Source organism: Lemur catta, chromosome 15 (genome assembly GCF_020740605.2).
Source record: "Lemur catta isolate mLemCat1 chromosome 15, mLemCat1.pri, whole genome shotgun sequence".
NCBI lineage: Eukaryota > Metazoa > Chordata > Mammalia > Primates > Lemuridae > Lemur > Lemur catta.
This window is the reverse complement of record NC_059142.1, coordinates 2,961,975-2,986,909: the sequence shown is the minus strand read 5'-3', so window position 1 is coordinate 2,986,909 and position 24,935 is coordinate 2,961,975. Positions and strand designations below refer to the sequence as shown.

At 40.2% G+C, this 24,935-nt stretch overlaps 1 protein-coding gene across 1 annotated transcript in view; it reads left to right on the top strand.

The window, feature by feature from the left end:
• HS3ST3A1 (heparan sulfate-glucosamine 3-sulfotransferase 3A1) overlaps positions 1–24,512 on the top strand; it is a 95,159-nt gene extending 70,647 nt beyond the window's left edge. The window contains exon 2 of the mRNA XM_045525234.1: positions 23,593–24,512. Coding sequence (XP_045381190.1) covers positions 23,593–24,214 — 622 coding nt within the window. The 3' untranslated portion in view covers positions 24,215–24,512. The remainder of the gene's footprint in view (positions 1–23,592) is intronic.
• Positions 24,513–24,935: the final 423 nt, after the last annotated feature.

Sequence of the window (24,935 nt, the reverse complement as noted above, 5' to 3'; positions counted from 1 at the left end):
AGGGATGTAGTTCTAATTTTCTTACGAATAAGCAATGTATTTATAAAACTCTAAATGGAAGTATTTGCATATTCTTCAGCATTGTTAGTTATAACGGTCATGGATTGGATTTATAGACGTACACTGGATGGGAAATATTTTAGAGGTTGCTCTGGCCTGGAGAGTAGAGCCCTAGATTTGTGTTCCTATTTGGTTGGTATGACATTGGGCAAGTTACTTTACATCTCCTGATCAGGATCTTATAATATTTAAATGTGTGGTAGGACTGATATAATTTATAAAGGCTTGTTTCCCCTCTAACATACTAAAGACTTAAGAGGATTGGATGATAATGGAACCATCCTGAATAAAGTACGTCAGACCTTGTTTTACACCACCACTTAAGCAGACAATAAAAGCGTATGAGGAATGGGAAATTAATGAGTCAAAACTTTCTGGTTATGAGAGACGTGGAGAGTGCCACTAGCAATAGCATTCCAGTTCTTCATCGATCCTTTGCCAGGCTTTGTCCTAATGTGAGGGTTGATGTGGTGGCAAATGACAGAATTTAATATCTATAACCAGGGTACCTTCATTATATCCATTCAGTGGATGAGGAAACTGAGACAGAGAAATTAAGAAACTTACAGGCCACAGAATTCTTAGGAGATGGAACCCCAGGTACTTTTAATCCTCAAACTTGGCATATTTTTATGCTATTTAACATTCTACTACCTCTAATAAGTTCTGCACTTCACACAGAGGGGATCCTCTGATTTTTTTTGGCTGTCTATAGTTATTTTAAATGTCTTCCCATCAGTTAAGACTATTTGGAATTGAAGCTTAACATGGGGTGAGCAACCCAACCAAATGAATAATAACTTGGAATTGTTTTTTTTTTCTAGATTTGGTAGAGGTTAAAACAATCACCATATCTTCTAGACAGTTGGCATGAATGAATGAAATAACTACACACGTCAGTATCCACTTATGTATAAAATAACTCAGCTATTGTGATCATGTGAAAGGTCAAACTAGATCAACCTCAGGGGGTTTAATAGATTCTTTAGCAGTCAGCTCTTATTGTAGCTAAAAATAAACACATCATCATCATCATCATCATCGCTATCCTAAGCACTTTCAGCTTATAGTACATTTGTACAGCACTTCTGGTACTTTTTAAGTTTCTTACTATGGCCTTTCCTATTCACAGAAGACACAGTCATTGTCTCAATGGCCCTAAGCCCCACCAGGAGCCACTTGCATCTTTGTAAAAGAAAAACGGGTTGAAATAGAGGTTAAGTTTCTCATTGCCTGATGTTCAGCCTATCAGTGGTGTGGACAAGAACAAAAGCCAACTATTCTAAAACTTCTGACGCATGATGTCTGTGCTGTAACCATTTAGACTTAACCTTAAGGCTCTAGGCAGCACCCAGGATTAAGACCTATTTTCTAATCTATTTTTAGGCATTTTAGGAGCAAGTAAAGGAAAGAAAACAGAGCAAAGCAGGAGTAGCAATCTATTTCTTAGAAAGTTCATCAATCCACAGCCATACCATCCTGAATGCACCCGATCTCATCTGAGCTCAGAAGCTTAGCAGGGTCGGCCCTGGTTAGTACTTGGATGGGCGAAGACACATCAGCACTTTCAGTGTGTGGAAGTATAATGTTGACCAACAATTCCATTCCTTCTAGGTAACCAGTGTTAATAGTTTGTTATGCATCTGTCCAGATGGTTGGTAAGCTTGCATTATATACAAATGCAGCCTATCAGTTATGTTTGGCTAAAATAATGCTTCATAACGTTACCACAAAACCTCAGAGATGTGCAGTAACAGTTATTTATTTTACTCATCTGCAAAGTTGCAAAGGCTGATCCAGGCTAACCTGGGATCTCAGCTGGCCTTGCTTATGTGTCTGTGGTCAGCTGTGGGTCGACCAGATGGCTCTGCTGATCTTGGCTTGTTCACACATCTGGAGGATTGGCTGGCTGAAGGCTGACCTAGGGAAGCCTTTGCTGGGATAACTGGGGTGACTCGACTGTGCTCCACTGGTCTTTCATCCTTCGGAAGGCTAGGCCAGACGTGTCCTCACCGTGATGGAGGTTTTTCAAGCGTTTTCTTGTAGCACAACTGCTAATGTTCCATTGGCCAAAGCAAGTCACACAGATGAACTGAGTATCATGGAAGGGGGAAACAGATTCCACTCAAGATGAAAAGACTGCAAAGTCTGTGGCAAATTGCAGGGATAAAGAGAGGGGTGAGAACTTGGGCTGGTCGACACACTAGACCTAATCCTCATTGAAGCACATTCTAATACACAGACTTTTTTATTGTCTGTTTTTATAAATATGAGATAATATCTTATCATTTATGGCTTATTTCATAAGCTAAAACTATTTGTAGATCTTTCTAAATCACTGAAAAAGGATGTAACTCTATATTTCTTAACATTGCAAAATGTTACATTACATGGATGTACCAGAAATTTTTAACCAGTTCCCTAAGGATGGATTAAGTTAATAATGATTGTTTCCTGTTTTGAAAACTTAATTAACAGTGCTACCCCATTTCACATAGTGTATTTATGCTGGTATTGTATTTCTATAAATTAAATTTGTATCAGTAGGATTGTGGAAACTTTTATACTTGACCCTCCAGCAAGACTGAGCCACTTGTAGTTCCCTGAATATGCCACAATCTCCTACACCTCCATGTTTTCAAACACTGTTTCTTCTAGAATCCTCCTTCCTCTCCCACTTGATCACGATAATCTATAATGAAACCCCATGATAAAATGAATTTACATATAACATAACTGGTGACTGTCTCTCATTCTCCTTATCTGACCACTGTGCAGTATAACTCCAGCTTAAGTGCATGCATCAGACCTTTGCAAGGCCACTCAATAGCTCTACTCTCTTCACCATTCTAGTTTTCACTCAAGCACTACTGTGTTGGTGAAGCCTTCTCTAAATTCCTTAGGCAGGCTCAGTGTGCCTTCTCTGGACATAACAACACTCCCATTGTAGTGATTCTCCTGCTGAATTACATTTGTGGTTATGTCTGTCTGCCCACTAGATGGTCAGCTCTTTGAGGGCAGGAACATTGTCTTTTTATCCACATAGCTCCACTTTCTGATACAATGCTTGGCCAAGAGAGGCATTCAATAAATGTCTGTTAAATAAAACTCGCACATGAGATCAAACGTGATGTCAGCTATATAATAATCATTCATTCAATAAATAATTATTGAATATGTTCAGTGAGCAAGATATGTTTGGAATGAGAGCGTGGGTAGAATGTGCATGTGCCTTATTGGAAAAGGATGGTCTTTTCAGAGTATCTGATGAAATTTCACACTTTTTCCTCAGAAAAATGCACATATACTCATTTTCACATACACTTCTTAAGAATTCACTGCTTTCTGGTACTCATTCTTGGAACTCAGGTTAAGAAACTCTGCCTTAAAGTGGATAAGAAAAGGGCCCAATGTCAGACTTAGCTACACTAAAAACTAATTTGGGGAACTTGAGGTTAGACCATCTGCCATGACTCACCCATTGTAATACTTCATTCTTACCTTATAATAGGTGTACAAGTGGCAAAAATATAGATTCTGTCCTGTCTATATCTTCATCTACATTTTAGATACCTTGCCTACCCTCTAAAATATTTTTGGACTCACATATTATTTTGGGCTACTGAGATATATACAAATGAAAACATCTACCACAAAGATGTCTCATGACTTACCCATAATTCTATGTAAATACATAGATCTGTTTGATTTACTGAAAGAAAGAGTTTTAAAAATCACTAGATAGGAAATATAATTTCTGCATCTTAAAAAACATTTTAAGGCCAGATGCAGTGGCTCACGCCTGTAATCCCAGCACTTTGGGAGCCTGAGTAGGAAGACTGCTTGAAGCTAGGAGTTTGAGACCAGCTTGGACAACATGATGAGACCCTGTCTCCACAAAAAAAAAAAAAAAAAAAAAAAAAAAATTTCAATTATCAGGTTATGGTGGCACATACCTCTAGTCCTAGCTGCTCAGGAATGTGAGGTGGAAGGATCACTGGAGCCCAGGAGTTGGAGGCTGCAGTGAGCTATGATCACGCTGCCACACTCCAGCCTGGGTGACAGAGTGAGACCTCATCCCCCAAAAAATTGTTTTAAGGTATATTTAGATAAAATGAAACATAAAGATCTCACTCAAAATAGCAGCAAAATTAAAAAAATATTTTGGAATAATCTGAACAAGAAGTGTGCATGATTTGCCTGTAAAAAGCTCATGGGGTTTCCTGAGCAGGGGCAAGGCAATGTGCTCTTACACATGTGCTAGCATAACACATGAAATAAACTGATAAACTGGACTTCATTAAAGCTAAAACTTTTGCTCAGCCAAAGCCACTATTAAAAGAATGAAAAGACAAACTACAAACTGGGAAAATATTTCCAAATGTTTTCCAACAAAGGACTTTTATTTCAGATATAAAAAAACAACTTTGAAAACTCAACAGTAAGAAAATAAACAGCCCCATTTTAAAATAGGCAAAAGACTTTAATAAATATTTCAAGAAAGAGGTAATTAAACACACGAAAAGATGTTTAACATCATTAGTCATTAGGAAAATGTAAATTAAAACCACTATGTGATACCACTACATAACTATTAGAATGGCTAAAATTAAAAAAGAAACCTGACAATATCAAGTGCCGACAAGGATGTGGAGCAAATGGAACCCTCATACATTGCTTTTGGGAATGAAAAACGGTATAGCCACCTTAAAAACAGTTTGTTGGTTTCTTATAAAGTTATACATATACTTGTCAAATGATCCAGCAATCCTTTCTTGATATTTAGCTAGAAGAAAATCTTACATTCACACAAAACCTCTGCCAAATGTTAACAACAGCTCTATCCGTAATTGTTGAAAACTGGAACCAACCTAAACGTCCCCCAGTAGGTGAATGGATAAACAAACTAGTGCATCCCTACAACAGAATCCTACTCAGCAATAAAAAGGAGCAATATATTGACGGGGGAACCCCTCATACTTTATCCTCCAGCAAGACTGAGCCAGCTTGAATTGATCTCAGAAACGTTGTGCTGAGTGAAAGAAGCCAGTCTCCAAAGGTCATATATTATATAATCCTATTTACATGACATTCTTAAAAAGACAAAACTGTAGTGACAGAGAACAGATCGGTGCTTGCCAGGGGTGAGGAGAGGGTAAGACTACAAAGTAATAGCATGATATTGAAGTGATGAAACTTTTGTGTTCTGATAGTGGTGGTGGTTACACAAATCTATAAAAATATTGGATTTCACAGAGTTGTACTCCAAAAAAGTCAATTTTACTATATGTTAATTTAAATATAAAATAAAAGCTTCACTGAGAAACGTAAATGAAATTTGTATAAGCAAAAGCTGTATCATTTTCTTAGATTGATGAACTCAGTACAGTAAAAATGTCATTTCTTCCTAAATTAGGCCTTACATTTTATGAAATACAAATTCCAATGGAAGTGAGGAGAGAAAGGGGACTTGCTAAAAATATTCTATAATTCTTCAGTACATTTGGAAAAAATACATATTCACTAAAAGATATTGAAGAGTAGAACAGATAGGAAATTTATGTTAGATTTCATACATATAAAATTACATTATTAAAAGTCTTCCAGCTGGGCGCGGTGGCTCATGCCTGTAATCCTAGCACTCTGGGAGGCCGAGGTGGGCGGCCTGAGCAAGAGCGAGACCTCGCCTCTACTAAAAATAGAAAGAAATTGTATGGACAGCTAAAAAAAAAAAAAATATATATATATAAATTAGCTGGGCATGGTGGTACATGTCTGTAGTCCCAGCTACTCGGGAGGCTGAGGCAGGAGGATTGCTTGAGCCCAGGAGTTTGAGGTTGCTGTGAGCTAGGCTGACACCATGGCACTCTAGCCTGGGCAACAGAGTGAGATTCTGTCTCAAAAAAAAAAAAAAAAGTCTTCCAATAATGCAAGAATAAACATAGAACACCATAGAAAAACTTCAAATGCAAAATGAAGGTTATATAGCAATTTAGTATATGATATAGGTGGCATATCAGTACTGGATAGATGGACGGTTACCTGTTCATTATTTAAAAAAAAAGAAGTATTTAGAATTAGAACTTGACATAATTTAAAGTGAGTTCCAAAAGGAATAAAATTGAAATCAAAGATGGATATTTATTTATTTAGTATTAAGGGTAAGAAAAACCTTATTTAGAAGATATCATAAAGCAAAAGGAAAAGTCATAAAGAAAAGGACTGATAGACTTTAAAACATTTAAAAAATATGAAAAACACCATAAAGGAAATGTGCATGGATAAACTGGAACATTTGCTACATAAAAGACAAGGGATAAATATCATTAATATAAAGAAAATGTTTAAGATCTAAGAAAAAAGTCATCCCAGTATAAAATAATAGGCAAAAAGTACATTCACAGGAAATGTCTTTTAAAAATCATATTTGTAATAAATATCTAGGAAAATGCTCACTGGTATTAAAATATTGAAGAATTTATTTCCCTACGTCATTGGCAGCAATTACAACATCATAATGCACAGTATGAATGGTTATGCAAGAAAACATGTACTTTAATATACTGAAACAGAACTAAAGTATTTTAAATACTATATTAAGATTCAAACACAAAATATAAATACCTTCATAGAAGTTTTGCAGTATGGTTCAGAAACTTTTTAAAACATACATGTCTTCATTTCTACTTTGAGGAAATAATTAAACATGTGAATAAAATGTTGGACTTGGGAAACAACCTAAGTATCCAGCCACAGGGGAGTCACTAAACACTTGATGGCTGTGGTCCCCAACCCCTGGGCTGTGGACAGGGACTGGCTCATGGTCTGTTGGGAACCGGCCGTACAGCAGGAGGTGAGTGAGCAAAGCTTCATCTGTGTTTACAGCCGCTCCGCCTCACTCGTGACGCTGCCTGAGCTCCTCGTCCTGTCACATCAGCAGCAGCGCTAGAGTCGCATAGAAGGGAGAGCCCTACTGTAAACCACGCATGCGAGGGATCTAGGCTGTGGCTCCTTATGAGAATCTAATGCCTGATGATCTGAGGTGGAGCTGAGGCAGTGATGCTAGTGCTGGGGAGCGGCTGCAAGTACAGATTGTCATTAGCAGAGAAGTTTGACTGCATTATAAATGTAATGCACTTGAATTATCCTGAAACCACCCCCACACACACCCCCTGCCCCATCTGTGGAAAAATTGTCTTCCATGAAACTGGTCCCTGATGCCAGAAAGGTTGGGGACTGCCACTTTATGGCATTTCATATAATGGTATCCTCACAGCCATTGAAAATGAAGTAGATATATATTTAATGATAAGAACGGTGTTTCCTATTTATTCATAAGTGCAAAAAGCAGTTTAAAATAGTGTATGGACAATATAATTTTATTTTATAAATAAGTTGTAAAGATCTGCATAGAATGAGGTCTGGATGGATGCATTTTAAAATGCGCATCTGAGTGGTGGGTGGATGATTTTACTTTTTAGAATTTTTGTGCTCTGAATTTTCTAAGTTTTCTATAATGAACCTTTTTGACCTGTGTAATTTGAATTTTTTTAAATTTAATTTTTAAAAAGCCCGTTTGGAAAGCAGGTCTTTTCTCCATGGTCTCACTCAAGAGTCTATGTTATTCTGTTTTCCTGTGCTGAAAGAAGAGGGATTTCTGTTCAGTCACACAGATGTGAGACACTGGTGACATCTCCTCTGTGTTAGAACCACCATGTGAATTGCTTCATTTGGAAAGTTCAGTTCCTGACGGCCCTCGGGCTGATTTGGAACAGAGAGCCTTGTCTGTCTGCCTTGTTTTTCTTTGTGAGGATTTCTCTGCGTGCTGGTGCAATTCTTCAGGCCCGCCCTTCACATCTGAGGTCCCTGGACAAGAGTACAAATGAAGACCCCCATACCATATGTCTAAACATTTAAAAAGTTATAAATCAAGCTAATAAGCTGTTAAATGAAATACATTCTATTCTCCTATTTTGATAAATATTCTTTCCTAACAACGAAACAGAAAAATATGCTCGAATTCTATTGTTTTTATATGTCTGAAAGTTGGCAAATTACCAAAGATGACTCAATTTAATTATTTTTGCTCATTTGTGTAGTCTAGTGATGGGCCAGCAATGCTGGGATGAGTAATAGACTGAAGACATACACAGATCACGAACTGTTATTAATACATACATAAGCAGCACAATTTCTTTTTCATCCTTTAATTTCAGCAAAATACTAATTATGTTACAATCGAGATTTTCATACTAATTTTATTCTATTGACAGTAATGGTCTAGAGCAGGGGTGACAAATGTTTTCTGAAAAGGTCTGGATAGCGAATATTCTGCAGCCGTGTCATCTCTGTCACAAGTACTCGAGCCTGCTGTTGGAGCCCAAAACCAGAGGAGGACAAAACGCAGCAAATGGGCATGGCCAGGTTTCAATAAAACTTTACTTATAAAAACAGCTCATCATTACCACTATCTAATTCCAGAACATTTTCGTCACCTCAAAAGGAAGCAACTACCTATTAAGCAGTCACTCCCTCTCCCCTGCCCTCCCCCTCAGCCCTTGGCAACAACTCATCTGCTTTCTGTCACTGTAGGTTTGTTTATTTTGAATCATAAAATTAAAAAAAAGTTATATTTGGCCCATGGGCCGTAGTTTGGTGACCCTTGATCTAAAGGATTTTTGAAATACAGGTGTGTAAATCGGAATATATTTCGATCTAAATGTAAATTAAAGGAAATGCTAAATTTAAGAAATTCGTTATTTTCATATGTTTTAGAAGTTATTTTTCTTCTAAAGTATTCCAAGTTGTTTATCAAAACCCAAGGGCAAAATGCAAATTGTCATTAATAATTAAAGTAATTTGAAATAGTACTTAAATGGACTTTTGATTAGTTTTTAAATTGTAATTAAATCTTAACCATTTTGATAGGATCAGAACTGTCCTCTAGTCTGGCTGTCAACACCTGTGTAGCTGCTAATAAAGAGTCAGTACCGTGCTGCACCTGTCTCAGCCAGACCCGTGTGTGTGCAAGTCTCAGGGCAGTGCCACTTGCTTCATGATGCAAAAGGCCCCTCTGCCCCCACGTGCAGCTCTTGTGCGTGGCACGATGCGTGAGTACCTCTAGGACCATGAATGGGAATAGGAGAAGCAAAGGAATGAGCTCTCGGCAACACTAGAAAATGATACTTTTACATCAAGAAGCTTCTTGCTATCTGATTACGAAACATTTGGTAAGTTATTTAATTTGGTTTTTTTCTTAGCTAACGACGTCCCTCACTCAGATCCTTCCTGAAACTGGAAGCAATGTCCATCTCCAGTGCTGGCAGCAACACAAGCCGTGTGTGCTCTCAGCATTTGGACTTTTTGTTCTGAAGACACAGGGCAAGAGTTTTGGAAAAGCATTTCCCTGGGGCCTGAACACTATTAGCCATGAGAGTGGATGTTTAGGGTTACCACTTACACTAGGCTAATGCTAGAGTGACACTTTCTGTAACAAATTTGTACGTATGTGATTTGTGGGACCCGCTAAATTGTGGGACTTAAAGTGAGAGCGCTTCTTTTCTGTGTCCCGACCGGATCTGTGGTTTTGCTCTTTCACAGTGGTGCATAATAAAGCTACCCTGGTAGACCGTGTAAAAGGTACACTCACGGATTGCTTCCCTGAAGTTTGTTTTGTCTGCATGTCTCATGTCATGATGATGTCATTATTTTGGAGGTTTATTTTATATCATAAGAGTGATTAATAAAAGGTTATTTTGGAAGTTCTGTTTTGATCTTAGTGAGACAAAGTGTGTATCATTTTCTGCTGTTCAAAGTCAAGCTGAGATATTTACACAGGGCACCTGTGGCCGATTTTAGAAAGAATATCCAGGCAGCTTCACGCCGCGTTTTCTATTTATACTTAAAAGATGTGTTGATTTAGCACCTACTCTGTGTCCAGAACCTAACAAACAGGATAAAACAAACAAGACAAAAGGGATGAGCAAACACAAACCCCACCGTGGCCAACATGTAACAAAGAACCTTCCTAAAATCTCAGACTCATCCTCCTCATGGTCCCTCTCTTTGGCTTCCTCGCTCTCCTTAGATTGCTGATTTCCAAGCAAGGAAAGCTCGCTTCCCCCTTATCTCCAGCCGACATATGCAAAGCCCTGATAATTCCAGACTGATGAGGGAGCTCGGTTAGGAAGCAGAGTAGCGCAAACACTGATAGCACAGCTGTCAAACTAACCATTTATAAGCTCTTGTCAGGAGCCCAGAGGAGCCCAGATGCGGGCTTGCTGTGGCAGTCGCCCCAGAACTGGGAGAGGACCCTGCCCTCGGCCGAGGCTTTCCCCACTTGGTTTAAGAATCCATTCGCCCCTTCTAGATCACCGCCCTTATAGCTGCGTGGCTATGAGAACCAGAGAGGCTGAAGAAAAGCCAATTCTCCTTTTGACTGAGACTCACATTTAATATAACTTTCCCAGTCCAGAAACACTACAAGGGACTTTCCTCTCTGCACATGAATTTTATTTTTCAGGGACTTAAAATGTCAAGATCATGAAGCACTGGACACATCATACTTCTAGAATTGAGGCAGAATGATATAACATAGAAAGAACAGTGAACCCAGGGTCAGGGGACCCAGAACCTAAGCCAGCTTTGTGTCCACTTGGCTGCCCTTCTCAGACCTTCTCCACATCTGTGTCATGCAGCTGCCAGGTGGGGGATTTCTAAGGTTCTTCCCAGTCTCAAGGTTCTGTGGCGCTCACGGCTTAGGACAATGCCATCCTCACACTCTCCTGCCTCTGGCAACGTCTTCTCTTTTTTCCTCCTGCTTTCTATCTTCTTTTCTGTCTCCCTGTAATCAATTTCTCTCTCTCTCTCTCTCTCTCTCTCTCTCTTTCTGTCACACACACACACACACACACACACACACACACACAAACACACACACTTCTAAGGGCTTATAAATATTCATCAGGCTTTAGATTCTAACTAATTTAGTTATATTTTATTTCTGCTTATGTATTTGTGGTCATTTTATAGCTACATTGTCATTATTTTTGGGGGGGGGACAGAGTCTCACTCTGTCACCCCGGATAGAGTGTAATGGGATCATGGTAGTTCACAGCAACCTCAAACTCCTGGGCTAAAGTGATCCTCCTGTCTCAGCCTCCCGAGTAACTGGGACTACAGGTGTATGCCACTGCGCCCAGCTAATTTTTCTAGGTTTAGTAGAGATGGGGTCTCGCTGTTGCTCAGGCTGGTCTCAAACTCCTGACCTCAAGCGATCCTCCTGCCTCAGCCTCCCAAAGTACTAGGATTGCAGGCGTGTGCCACCGCACCCAGCTAATTTTTCTATTTTTAGTAGAAACGGAGTCTCACTCTTGCTCAGGCTGGTCTTGAACTCCTGACCTCAAGCAATCCTCCTGCCTCGGACTCCCGGAATGCTAGGATTACAGGCGTGAGCCACCATACCCAGCCAAGAATAATTCTTTAAGACTTCTTTTCTGATTTTAGATGTCCTCTCCTTTTATTTAAATACACCAACTTTTTTTTTGCCTTTAATTTTGCTCTATCTATATATAGTTCAGTTGAAATGAACCTTGAAGTTTGCTTGTTTCCTCCCAAGGTTACATGGGTTTTAAGTTTTTTGAACCACTGAGTATTTCAAAATGTTATTTTGATACAACTTCAAGTGAAATAAAACTTAGCCAAGTATAAAGGTCTTTTTCCCTTTAAACTTTTCCTACCTTTGGACACTTATTACGGACGTGTAGGCCAAGCTTCCCTCCACCCTCTGCATTTCTCACAGCCTAGTCATTGTGCCATTTTGTTTGTCTTTCTGTACAGGATAGCTATGGAATACTTTCTTTATTCTCAAACTCCAAAAAATTTGCTAGTGTTTTTCAAATTGTGGATATCTGCCAGGGCCGGGACTAGAGTGAGGCAAGAATAGCACCTAGGATAAAAAAAAAAAAAATAAGGAGGTGCTTACTCTCAGTGCAGTGAATGTTCCTTTTTGCTTGGTACACAACAAATGTCTGAAGTCCAGAGAGGGCCCCATGTGGAGAGGTGTGACGTGTCCCTGGCGTTTTCAGATGGTTTCTTAGGTCTGACTGTCTTGCAGACTCTGACATCATTAGGTTGTCTGTGAATTTCAGTTTTCAAGGTTGTGAGGTCATTTTTCTGGATATTCTTCAATATTTTGATAGGACATTGGGTGAAAGACATCAGCTCACGAGAGACAGACACCACTTGAGAACAGAGTTTGGGACAACGTCTACAGGGTTAGAAATGATATTTTAAATCCTATGAATACATGAGTTCCCTCAATGAACTAAACTTAGAAAGGGATGATCAGGAAGTGAAGCCATGAGCCTTGTAAGATATGGGTCGATTTTTAGTGTTTCTAAGAGTCAACAAATGAGATGAGGTGTGGAGCTGCTTGGGAAACTCTAAGGCCCGACACACACATAAAGGATTATTACTGGAATTTACCGTCCAAGATAACTCTCGCCCCTTCCCTGTCAGGACGACCTGACCACAGGTGTATTGTCTGTCCCTCTGTGAGGTTCCCCACCATTAGCAACCAAGAATCCTTGACTTTTCTCTCCCTGAAGTCCAAGGAATGTCGTGCTGTTTTCTTGAAATATGCTTTGGTGTATGTCATGTCATAAAGCCTGGTGAGAGAAAGAGCATTTTTGTGTCTTTCTTGACTTGATGGGTCAGAGTTTGAGAAAGAATCTACCATCAACAGCCCCGGAAAGCATTCAGCCCCCAAGTCTGACGTTTCACTTATCTTGATGTCCGTCTGAGTCGTAGAACTGCACATCCACATTCAGTCAGTGTGGGAGCTGGTTCAAAAACATAAGTCTTCCTCCTCCACAGAAGCCAATTCAAACAACAACTAAAGGGAGTTTTCTTTCCAGCCTTATAAGTCACGTTTTGAGTGGGGTCCCCCAGAACAGCAGCAGGAAAAGAAATACTGATGTGAGCGGGGCTTGGCCCTGAGGGGCAGGCTGACAGCATGGACAGCTTGCAGCAGTTTCCCCCCCCCACCCCCGCTCCCAGGGCGCACGCCCTCCGGGACTCACAGGAATTACCCTCTCGCCACAGCCATGAAAAGAGCGTGCTTTTCCCAGTATTTTCTGCTGCTGGAGGCTTCCAGAAAGACGATCTGTTTGATTGCATAGGCTTAAAAAAAAAGTACATCTACATGGCCCAGATTTATTTATTTCTCAATAAATTACAACACAGGACTTCCCTTGCAACATGTTCTTACCTCGCAGAACATAGCCTGTGAAAAACATGTTAGGTGTATTACTTGTGTGCAAGATTTTAGAAAGGGTGATTTGTACTCTGAGATGAATAGGAAAGGAATGCATTGAATACTCCTATGTTTTGGCAGAATATCACCCACCCCCAGTAACATCAACTGAATGAAACTGTCATGTTTCCTGGGTATTTGGGTAGGGTGAAAGAATTTGCACTTGAGAGCTAGATGGACTTGGATTTTCATTCTATCCCTGTTGATAGCCATGTGTCTTTGGACAAGTCACGTTATCTCTCTGAGCCTGTTTCCTCATTTGTGAAATGAGGATAATAATTCTAGCTCTTGTTGTGAAATTCAAGAAATAATACATCATCAGATCTTGGTGTATGGTAAATGCTTAATACGTGTTTATTTGCTTCTGTCTTCCTCATGTTCTTCCTTAGGACCCTGAACTTGACTTTATGGCTGGCCCACATCTGCTATGTTTAACGTAGCCCTGTCCATGAACTTCGTCTTCTAGGGCTGACATCTTATTTTGATGTTTCAGGCACAAAGGGAGCACAAGATAGATACGGATCTCCCTCATCACATACTTGCCTGATGAAATACAATGAGACCACTCAGCACATGGACTTCCTGGTCTTTCTGCTGCCCCCAAGCACTAGGGAAATGCCAAGTTAGCCTTCATTTGAACTAACCTCAGCACTTTCTCTTGGCATCAGTTATTTGAACTGCGTTCTTTCAGACCTCATTGATTTTGAAGTCAATTCTCTTGATGCAGAATTGCCTTGCCTAATTATTTATACAAATCTCTCGATTTGACTGGTGGAGCCACACTTCAGAACGGAGCAGCATGAAACTGTGCAGAACTTTAAACTCGACAAGTTAACAATGAATGAAAGTCCCTTGCCATACATGAAATCTTAAAGGTGGAAAATCCTGGAGACATTGAGGACAATAAACTTATTTTGCTTATGAAGAAGTCGAGGCCTAGGGAGCTAAAGGGATTTGCCCAAGATCACATCGCTGATTAATAGCAAAATCAGGACAGAAATCCAATTCCTATTCCCAGGTTTGCGTTTCCTGTAAAACTTTGTCGCCCTCGTGGAGGAATGTGATCCATCTGTGCCACGTTTCAGAGGAAAATGGATAATATTGTGTCTCCATGAGAGTCTTTAGGAAGAAATCCAAACTTTTTTTTTTAAAGTAGATCCAACTCTACTGAAAGAGAAACTAAATTTCTTTTTCTGTTTTTGGAGAAAGAGGAAGCTACTTCCTTCTTCAAAATATATTTGTTTTAGTACAATCAGCCTCATCAGTTCTCCCCTAAATATTTCTCTTGTTCTCACCCACCCCTGCCTCTTCCACTGTCAGCACCCTAGTCCAGGTCTGAGGCTCCTCAGGTTTAGGGTACATCAGAGGAGCCTCCTACAGTATTCAAACACCTGCATTCTTTTGCCCTGCTCCGTTCTGACCTGAGCACTGCCTCAGACTCATGCACCACTGACATTCATCATACCATCGTCTTTTCAGTGTCATTTCATGCAGCTCCCCTATTCAGGCAGACACCAATTCCTTCATCTCACCTGCACTCGATTCAGAAGTTGGGTCTTCCAGGATCTTTGCAGCTACCTTCTGGGTCACTCTCCCAGGTTCTCCTGCTCTCTGTCTGTTGAACTGGCTCCATCCAAGCCACTGTCTGTATGTTCTTTTCCTAATCCTCTCTGGCTGCTGATTTTCTCCTGTCTGATGCCATGGAAAGAACCCAACACGAGCACTGCGAGGCCCACCCACCACCTTCCATACACTGACTGTGAGGACTTGAGCGTGCCGCTTGGCCTCGCTGAATCTCAGCTTCCCTGTCTGAAAAATTGGGGATCATAGTTGCCCACCTCATCTCTCTTATGGCTGTGTAAAGATTAAACGAGAAGGTCATTGCTAAAATGTCTTGCACACACAACTCATTCTTCAGTTATCCTTTTTGCATTCACACTCTTGAGACACATCCTCTATGACCGTGGTCTGCAACCCCCAGTACTGGTCCATGGCCTGTTAGGTACTAGACTGCACAGCAGGAGGTGAGCGGTGGGCAAGCGAAGCTTCATCTGTATTGACAGCGGCTCCCCATCGCTCACATCACTGTGTAAGCTCCGCCTCCTGTCAGATCAGTGGTGGCATTAGATTCTCATAGGAGCACGAACCTTACTGTAAACTGAGCGTGCGAGGGATCTAGGTTGTGTGCTCCTTATGAGAATCTGATACCTGGTGATCTGAGGTGGAGCTGAGGTTGTGATGCTAGCGCTGGGGAGCAGCTGCAAATACAGATTATCCTTAGCAGAGAGGTCTGACTTCACAGTAAATGTAATGTGCTTGAATCATCCCAAAACCATCCCTCCCCACCCTGCATCTGTGGAAAAATCGTCTTCCATGAAACCAGTCCCTGGTGCCAAAAACGTTGGGGACCGCTGCTCTATGATACGGTGCACACCACTGTGTTCATAGTGCCAGGAGAATGAGTGGCCCATGTGGGGCAGCTGCTGTTCTTATCATTTTTCTGGGGTGAGGGGAAGGTAGTCACAGAGAGGACCCCTGACTCCTCAGTATGTGAGAGCTTCACTTCTTTTCCTTTGCGATATGAATTCCAGATATAGTTGGTTTAGCAGATGCCCTTTAAGAAAAATGCATGCATTTCTTGGAGCATTATAGGAAATTGGTCCATTTATTTTTTATAAGCATAGTAAAATTTTTATTCAAGTTATAACATGGGTATAGAAAAGGACACAAATCCTGGGATACAGCTCAATGAATTTTCACAAAGCAGCTACACTTGTGTATCTAGCACCCAGATCACAACTTGGGATATTTCCATCAGTCTAGAAGCCCCTCTCAGGCCCCTTCCTAGTCACAAATTCCCCTAAAGGTAACCACTGTTTTGACATCAAATGGAATAGATGAGTTTGGCCTTTTTGTGCACATTTTATAAAGGAACTCATGCAGCATGTACACTTTGGCTGTTTGTTAACAGTGTGAGGCTCAGACTCAAGTTTAAGTCATTCATTCTGTTTGCTCTATAGGATCTCATTGTGTGTATATACACTTTTATCTTTGATGGACATGTAAAAAGCTTGAATTTGGAACTATCAGGATTATGTGTGAACATTAGTGAACATGTCTTCTGGTGAACATATGTATGATTTCTATTGAGTATAGTCCTGGGAGTTAAATTGCTGGGTCATAGTGTTTGCACATGTTCAGCTTTGGTAGAGAGTGCCAAACAGCTTTCTAAAGTCACTGTGCCAATTTACTCTCCAAGCGACAAAGGGCCAGTTCCACATCCTCACCCATACCCAGAATTCTCTGTTGTTCTTATTCTAGGCAATTAGGTAGATGTGTCATAGTATGGTATTGTATTTTAATTGACATTTCCCTGATGACTAATGAAGTTCAGCACATTTTCATGCATTTATTGACTATTTGGATACTACATTTTAATTAATTTATTTTCCCTTTTAATTTTAGTTGACATGCAATAATTGTACATATTTATGGGATACTGAGTGATATTTCGTTACCTGTATACAATGGGTAATCGTCAAATCGGGGTAGTTAGCATATCTATCACTTCGAACATTTATCATTTCTTTGAATTATGAACATTCAAAATCTTATTCTCTAGATTTTTGAAAATATATACCAAACTACTGTTAACCATATTCACTCGACAGTGCTACAGAACACTAGAACTTATTCCTCCTGTCTAGCTGTAGTTTTGTGTGTACTATGTTTTGTATGAAATGACTCTTCAAGTCTTGTGCCCATTTTTCTTTTATGCTGTCTAGTTTTTCAAAACTTATTGATTTATAGGAACTCTTTATATATTACAGATATGACTCTTTTGTCAGATTTTGGATTTTCCATATTTTCTCCCATTCTGAGTTTTAACTTTTTACTAGCTTAAAGGTATCATTTGAGAAACAAAAGTCCCTATTTTTAATATACTCCAAGTCATCTTTTTTTTAGTTATGGTTATTCCTTTAAGAAATTTTTAAAAATTTGCCTCCTTCAAAATCCTTAAGAAGTTTACCTAGGTTTCCTTTCAAAAGTTTCATTGGTTTACTATTTGTATTTATATCTGCAGGCAATCTGGAATTGATTTTTGTCAATAGCTAGAGGTAAAGGTCAAGATTTATTTTCCCATATGAATAACCAACTGACCAAACACCATTTATTAAAAATACAATGGGGAAGGGTAATAAGGTGGATTTTTTTAGAAAGAAATACTTCCAGTGAGGGCCTGTACAAATTTCAGAGGGAGGGTGGGGGAACAAAGAGACAACATGAGGGTAGCAGGAATTCATGAGAAATGTCCCAAATTGATCAGAAGGGGCAAAGTACATGAGGTGGCTTTTTTTCAAAGTGCTTTCTTGCACGTATTAGATACACGATGCATGTGTGTTAAGTGCCATGGGGGCTCCTCCTGGTGGTGCCCTGACCGCAGAGGTGCAGGCAGTGCTAGAGTCGGGCCTTGCCTCCTGGACCATGGGAGAGGGACAGCCATGGAGGCAGGTCTCTCTCCACAGGAAGGTGGCAGTGGGAAAGCGTTCTGGGTCATTTCAGTACCCCACTAACTACTGACGTGGCTTAGGGCTTGACTATAAAACAACAAACTATTTAGCACAACTGACCGTGTTCCTGCTTGGCCATGACGTTTCCCACACCGTAGATGGACAGCTGCTCAGCCAGCTCTGGGTCCTCAGAGACTGACCCAGGTGACAGATCAGATCCACAGTGAAATCCCCAGCTCAGCGGGTGGCATGGTGTCAGAATCAAATAGATGTGTTGCCAAGCAGTTGCCTTCTTGGCATAACTATACCCCAGGCCATGGAAGGAAAGGGAATTCCCTTAAAAACTGAGCTCATCTGTCTCACACCATAAGTAGGTCTCTGTCCTTCCAAAGAACTTGGCCCGCTCATGGCTTTCGAGTCAGGCATCCTCACCGTCTCAGCGTTAAATGGGCAAGTGTGTGGATGCCCCAGGAATACGTGAGAAAGGTCTACCTCTGATCTCCTCTGGACCCTTGTTAGCTGACCGAAATGCGGTTCTACTGGCAGTTGGGAATTCAGAACACCGGGCGTGACTTTCTCAATCAAGAGCAGTGCTTTGGTGCATTCCCCGTAGTAACGGTCAGGCTGACACTTCATTGCAGGGCAGGTTTCTGGACCCTTTGGCTTGCTGTTTCTGGTGAGGGGGATAAACTGAGCTTAGAGATGTTGAAATACTGGCTCATGAGCACCCAGCTGGCAGTGGGCACAGGCCATAAACCTCATTTTTTGATTTCAGATCAGCTCCACAATATCTCATAAATTATTATATTTCCCTTTTAGTTTAGCAAGAGGAAAGCAAAACTGGAGCCTCCTTCGGTGGTACCTTGGTTTAATGTTTAATTATCCATAAAGCCAGAAAGACTCTTTTGTCTAACTAAATTCTATCAATGCCATTGAAGTGCTTGTCCTAAGTTCTTTTTAAAAAAAATTGTGGTAAAATATACATAACATAAAATTTACCAACTCAACCATTTTTAAGTTCAGTCGTGTAAAGTGCACACATGTTATGCAGTCGGTCTCCAGAACTCTTTTAATCTTGCAAAACTAAGACTCTGCACCCATTAAGCAACAACTCCTTGTTCCTTCTCCCCACAACCCCTGGCAACCAACCTTCTGCTTTCTGTCTCTAAATTTGACTGCTCCAGATATATCATATAAGTGGAGTCATACAATATTTGTCCTTTTGTGACTGGCAGTATTTCACTTAGTACAATGTCCTGTCTTCAAGGTTCATCCATGTTGTAGCATGTATCAAAATTTCCTCCCCTTTTAAGACTGAATAATATTCCATTGTATCCATAAACCACGTTTTTTTAATCCATTTCTCCATTGATGGATACATGGGTTGCTTCCACCTTTTGGCTATTGTGAATTCTCTTTGAGTTCTTTGGAGAGAAAGAGCAAACATGTAGAAACCACCTTGTAATAATCCTTAATTTGCTTGTGAAATCCTTTCTCATCCTTGTCTTCCTCAGGACAAAACAAATAAGCTTCTCTAATTTTTCCTTATAATTTTGGTTTCTACCCATTTCCCCATCCCCATACCTACTATAAATGTCTCTAAATCCTGTTCACTATTTACAAGTGAAGTTGCAATAGTCTACTATGCTTAGCCTGGAAATTAAGTCCTGCTAAGATCTAACCCTCTTACCGTCCGGTTGAATTTCTCACTCCCCACTGTCAGCTGTCCTTTCTTCAGGCAAACCTCATGTGTCTTCTCATTGCACATACCTCTGGTATGTCTACAAACCTTTTATTATATAATCTGGCATAGATCTTTCACTACCTATTCTGAGCCCAAGCCGTTACACAGAGCAGAGTCCCAGCGTGTACCTTATGCTGGTAAGGAAGAGCAATTTCCAAGCTAGACACTTTGAAATGCAGCGTTCTAATTTACATGTACATTCTGTTTTATGTAGTAGATGAGCACTTTTTTGAACATGAAAACCCAAATTGCAATAAGAAAATGTATAAGGAAATTTAAAAGGAGATTGTAATTTAAGGAATCCTGTTGTGAGTCCTTTTGCAAAGCAACCATTCTCTACAACATAAGCTTCATTAAGATTTTCATTTGTCACTTCTGTCTTTTTGCGAAAAGTAGCTTTCAGGCAGCTTATAGTTAAACCTGACTCCCCACCCCCACCCCAGGCTATGTCAGTCACAGGTGACAGTCATTAATGTGTTCTTCTTTTGAAATCCTATTGTAGCTGTTTCCTCTTCAAACTCCTCTTCTTTGGGATAGTGCTCTTCCCTACTCTGTTAAGATTATTTAAAACATGGGATTTTTTTTTCCCCAGAGGCCTTAGCAGCGTTTCCTCTGGCCCAGCACAATCTGTAGCTTCAGCCTCTGAGAAAGGCCCAGAGACAGGCCAAGCAGAAGCTCCCACGTGAAATATGTTATCTCTATTTTATTAGCCAAAATTCAAGGAAAGGGAGTTAATAGTCCAAGATTATAGGAAAGGAAACAGGAATGCTGACTTTTTTTTTTAATCAACAAATACTTCTTATCACTTCAGTGTGTGTATTTGGTGTTTGCTTTCCCAGCTCAAAACTTTTCCACACATTTGATCAGATTTCGTTCACTGCGAAATCCCTACACTCTCTGGATAGACCTCCTGGCTCATCTTACCCAAGTATAACCCACTCTTCCAAATTAGGTTGGCCTGGCCAGCTTCTCTGTTCTGCGATAGGGGTCGCCCAGGGATGAGTTCTGTGGATTCATGTCACGCAGTGGCCTCGGCGTTGCCCGGGTGGCAGTGACAGTGTCTCCCTTGTGTCAGCACCAAACTCTCCGGTCTTCCCTTCCTCTTACCCAGACCTTCAGGTATATTTAAGGGATGGGGAATAAGGTACGTTAAAAGTTATTTTGAAAAAGGAATTGCAAATTTCTTTAAAAAATAAAAAAATCCAGCCGCAAAAGTCAAATGTCTACTTATCACTTTCCCTTCCACATAAAGCAACGATAACCTGAGTGAAATTACCAGAGAAAACAATAATAGGAGAAAACCCAACATCATTAAAACTAAGGGAGCCTCAGTGCCACCAGATTGCCACAAAGACTAAAGAATTTGTGCCAGATATACTGCAGATGGGAGCCGAATATTGACAAATCAATTTATATGATGTCTATAGCTGACTTTAAAATAATCTAGTTGGTCTGGCGGGGGAGTAGAAAGGGGCAGGTTTATGGATGGAATTTGCCATCAGTTATGCATTTTGGAAGCTGGATGTAAAGTACTTAAGATTCATTTTCCATTTTTTTCTACTTTTGTGTATGTTTGACTTTGTTCCCAATATATGTAGTCAGCAAATAGTGTAGGTGGGGTAGAACTGTAGGGAGTCAACAAAGGCAAATTCACAGTACACAAAGCCTGCCCTTTTATTACAAATGCAAAATAGAAACTAACCACAAAATCATGAACAAAAATAACAAATCAACATCATAATTAAAAATAAATACAACCCTAGATAATGCCTGGATCAAAAGGGAAATCAGAATTACAAAATGAAATTACTAAATGTCCACAAAGTTATGACAATGACAACAGTATGTGTCAAAACTTACAGAATTTGACCAGTCTATACTTAGAGGGAAAATAACAGCCTCAGAATGCTTTTACTACTGGAGAACAGCAGTTGAAAATAAATGAAGCAAGCACTCAGTGAAATCCGTTTGAAGGAGAACAACATAGCATAGCTAAAAAAATAAATAAGGGGGAGGACATTAAGAAAGCTAAAATGAAATCAATGAATTAGAAAAGACAATCTAACCAAAAGGCAGAAAGAAAGACAAAAACACAAAATTATAGGGATATAATTATAACTGTAGCTATTCACTGGATGATTTTTAGAAAAGTATTAATTGCCAAAATTGACATAAGACAAGGCAGAGGATTACACTAGACCAATACGAGTACAAGAAAGTGAAAAGATATTTGAAGATCACACATCACTTGCTACCCTCACTCCCAAAAGTGCCTGTATTGGATGGCTTTGAAGGTGATTCCCATCAAACTCTGAAGGAATAGAAAATTATATTTTTATTTAAATTTCTATAGGATACAGAAAAATATGAAACATTTCTCAACCCATTTTCTTCATGGAATTACTCATATTCTAACAATTTATTAAGCTATTGAACGAGAGAAAAACTACAGGAATGTCTCATTTATGAATATGGATGGAAACTCCAAAACAAAATAATGACTAATCAAGTTTAGCATGGTATATTAAAAGAATAATATGCCATCACCAAAAGGAGTTTATTCCAAGAATAAAAGTGAATCCAATATAAGAATATTTAGAAGTTTGATTCTTTTTATCCATAGATCAAAGGACAAAATACATTGTCATTGTAATAAAGTCTAAAAATACATTTACTTTAATATTGATCCAAGCCATATCTATTATATTTCTTACAAAATTTGGAATTAGAAAGATAATGCCTTAGTTCTGGAAAATGTATGTAATAAATAGTGCATTTAATGGCAGTCCGCTTAGGTTGGAAGAACAAATAGGTTTTCTCTCTCCTGCTCATACTTTAGCTTGAAGCCCATTAGTAGGAAAGCATGCTTGAACAGAGAAGCAATATCTGCTTTATCAAGATTCCAGTGGGATTGTTTTTAACACAACTAAATGATTTACCATTCATCAGGAAGAATAAACAGACAGGAATGGTCAAGAACAGGTTGAACAGTAGGGAGTCGGGATTTACTTTGGCATACATGAAAATACATTATAACATGATAATAACTTATAATTGGGCCAATGTAGAAAGGAACCAAAATATTTAGCCTATGATAATGATGGCATTTTAAATCATTAGATAAAAGGTGAATTATTTAATGTATTGTTTGTTACTGGAAAATTTATCAAGAATTATGAAGATAAGTATTTTGTGTATAATAATATGCTATGATAATATGTTAAATATAATTGCTTAGTTTATAAGAAAACTACAGGAAGGGCTCACCTTTAATGCTAGCTCATAGCAGTATAATTATGTTTATGACAATATTCTAATTCACCTAAAGAATTTGACCAAGGTAATTTTCTATCATTGTGGATTAATAATAATCAAAAAATTAAATGTTAACATAGTATTTATTGGGTGCTAGGCAGTTTTCTAAGCTGTTGAGGTACATTAACTCATTTAATCATCACAACAATCATATGAGATATAGGTAATATTATTATTCTCCATTCAATACACGAGGAACCTGAGGTGCAGAGCGGTTATGCGACTTTTCCACGGTCAGCAAGTGGGAGAGCTAAAATCGCAACTCAAGCAGTCTGGCTGCAGACTGTATGTTGCACGGCCTCTCCCTGGAATGAGCTCTCCAGGTAAATCGGAAAGTCGCTCATTCTTCAGGCTCTGACATGCCTTCTTGCTTTTCTCAGACACCCACAGGAGGATCTTAGAGAAACGCTCTTGCTCTTTCTGCCTTGCGTGAAGGTGCCTTCAAGTCTCGGGTGGAGGGCGTCCCCTCCAAACTGCAGCTGGGATGTTAACCCACCGCTCAGCTCTAGCATCCTGCTTGCCATTTTGCACGTGTCCGCGGCTGCTCGCAGGAGCAAGAGGGAGCCGGGATTAGAAGCGTCGACCTTGGGAGGTGCGGCCAAAAGGCGCGAGCGTCTGACCCGCTCTGGTCTGTTTGCTCTTCCCAGGGACCTGATGCCGAGGACCCTGGAGGGGCAGATCACCATGGAGAAGACGCCCAGCTACTTCGTGACGCGGGAGGCGCCCGCGCGCATCTCGGCCATGTCCAAGGACACCAAGCTCATCGTGGTGGTGCGGGACCCGGTGACCAGAGCCATCTCGGACTACACGCAGACGCTGTCCAAGCGGCCCGACATCCCCAGCTTCGAGAGCCTGACGTTCAGGAACAGGACGGCCGGCCTCATCGACACGTCGTGGAGCGCCATCCAGATCGGCATCTACGCCAAGCACCTGGAGCACTGGCTGCGCCACTTCCCGCTCGGCCAGATGCTCTTCGTGAGCGGCGAGCGGCTCATCAGCGACCCGGCCGGCGAGCTGGGCCGCGTGCAGGACTTCCTGGGCCTCAAGAGGATCATCACGGACAAGCACTTCTACTTCAACAAGACCAAGGGCTTCCCCTGCCTGAAGAAGGCCGAGGGCAGCAGCCGGCCGCACTGCCTGGGCAAGACCAAGGGCCGGACGCACCCGGCCATCGACGGCGAGGTGGTGCGCAGGCTGCGCGACTTCTACCGGCCGTTCAACCGCAAGTTCTACCAGATGACCGGGCACGACTTCGGCTGGGATGGCTAACGATATAATTTAAAGAGAAAAAATATCAAAATATAATATATTTTTTTACCAATCGGTAGAGAAAAGACAGTTTAATATTTGTGCTCAAAGTATTTGTTTCAGTATTTTTTTCAATGAATGTTAAGAGATCATTCTTGCCCCCCACCCGTCCCATCTTAATGTATAATCAATACCAAACATTTGGATAAACAGAAAAGAAAAACTTCACTCATCTAAAATACTTTCAATTTTCACTTTTTACTTTGTGTTCTATATACCCAGTCATAAAGTATAAGCATCAGTTGCCATTAAAACATTTTAAGAAAATCCTGAGGGTAAACATCTCTCTCTCTCTCTCTCTCTCTGTTTAAATACAAGGCCCTGATAAAACTGGTATCTACCCTTATGTTTTTCTCCTTTTTTTCCTGTGCCTTTTTCTTAAATCATTTCCCAGTTCATAATACGTAGGTACACTACTTCACAGTTTTCATAGTGCTTTCAAATACATTTTTTGATCCTTAAACTACTATGTGGTATAAGAGCATAGTAGGTAGAAATTATTATCCCCCTTTTACAGATAAGGAAAACTGAGTCTCAGGGAAATTAAATGACTTATTTTAAGGCCAGATGGCGGACCCTGGACAAAACTCCGTCTTCCACTTGTTTCCTCTTTCATGCCACTTTTTCCAGGAGAATGGGAAGTAAGACATCTGCACCTTTGGACATGGTTAGCAAGTTGTTA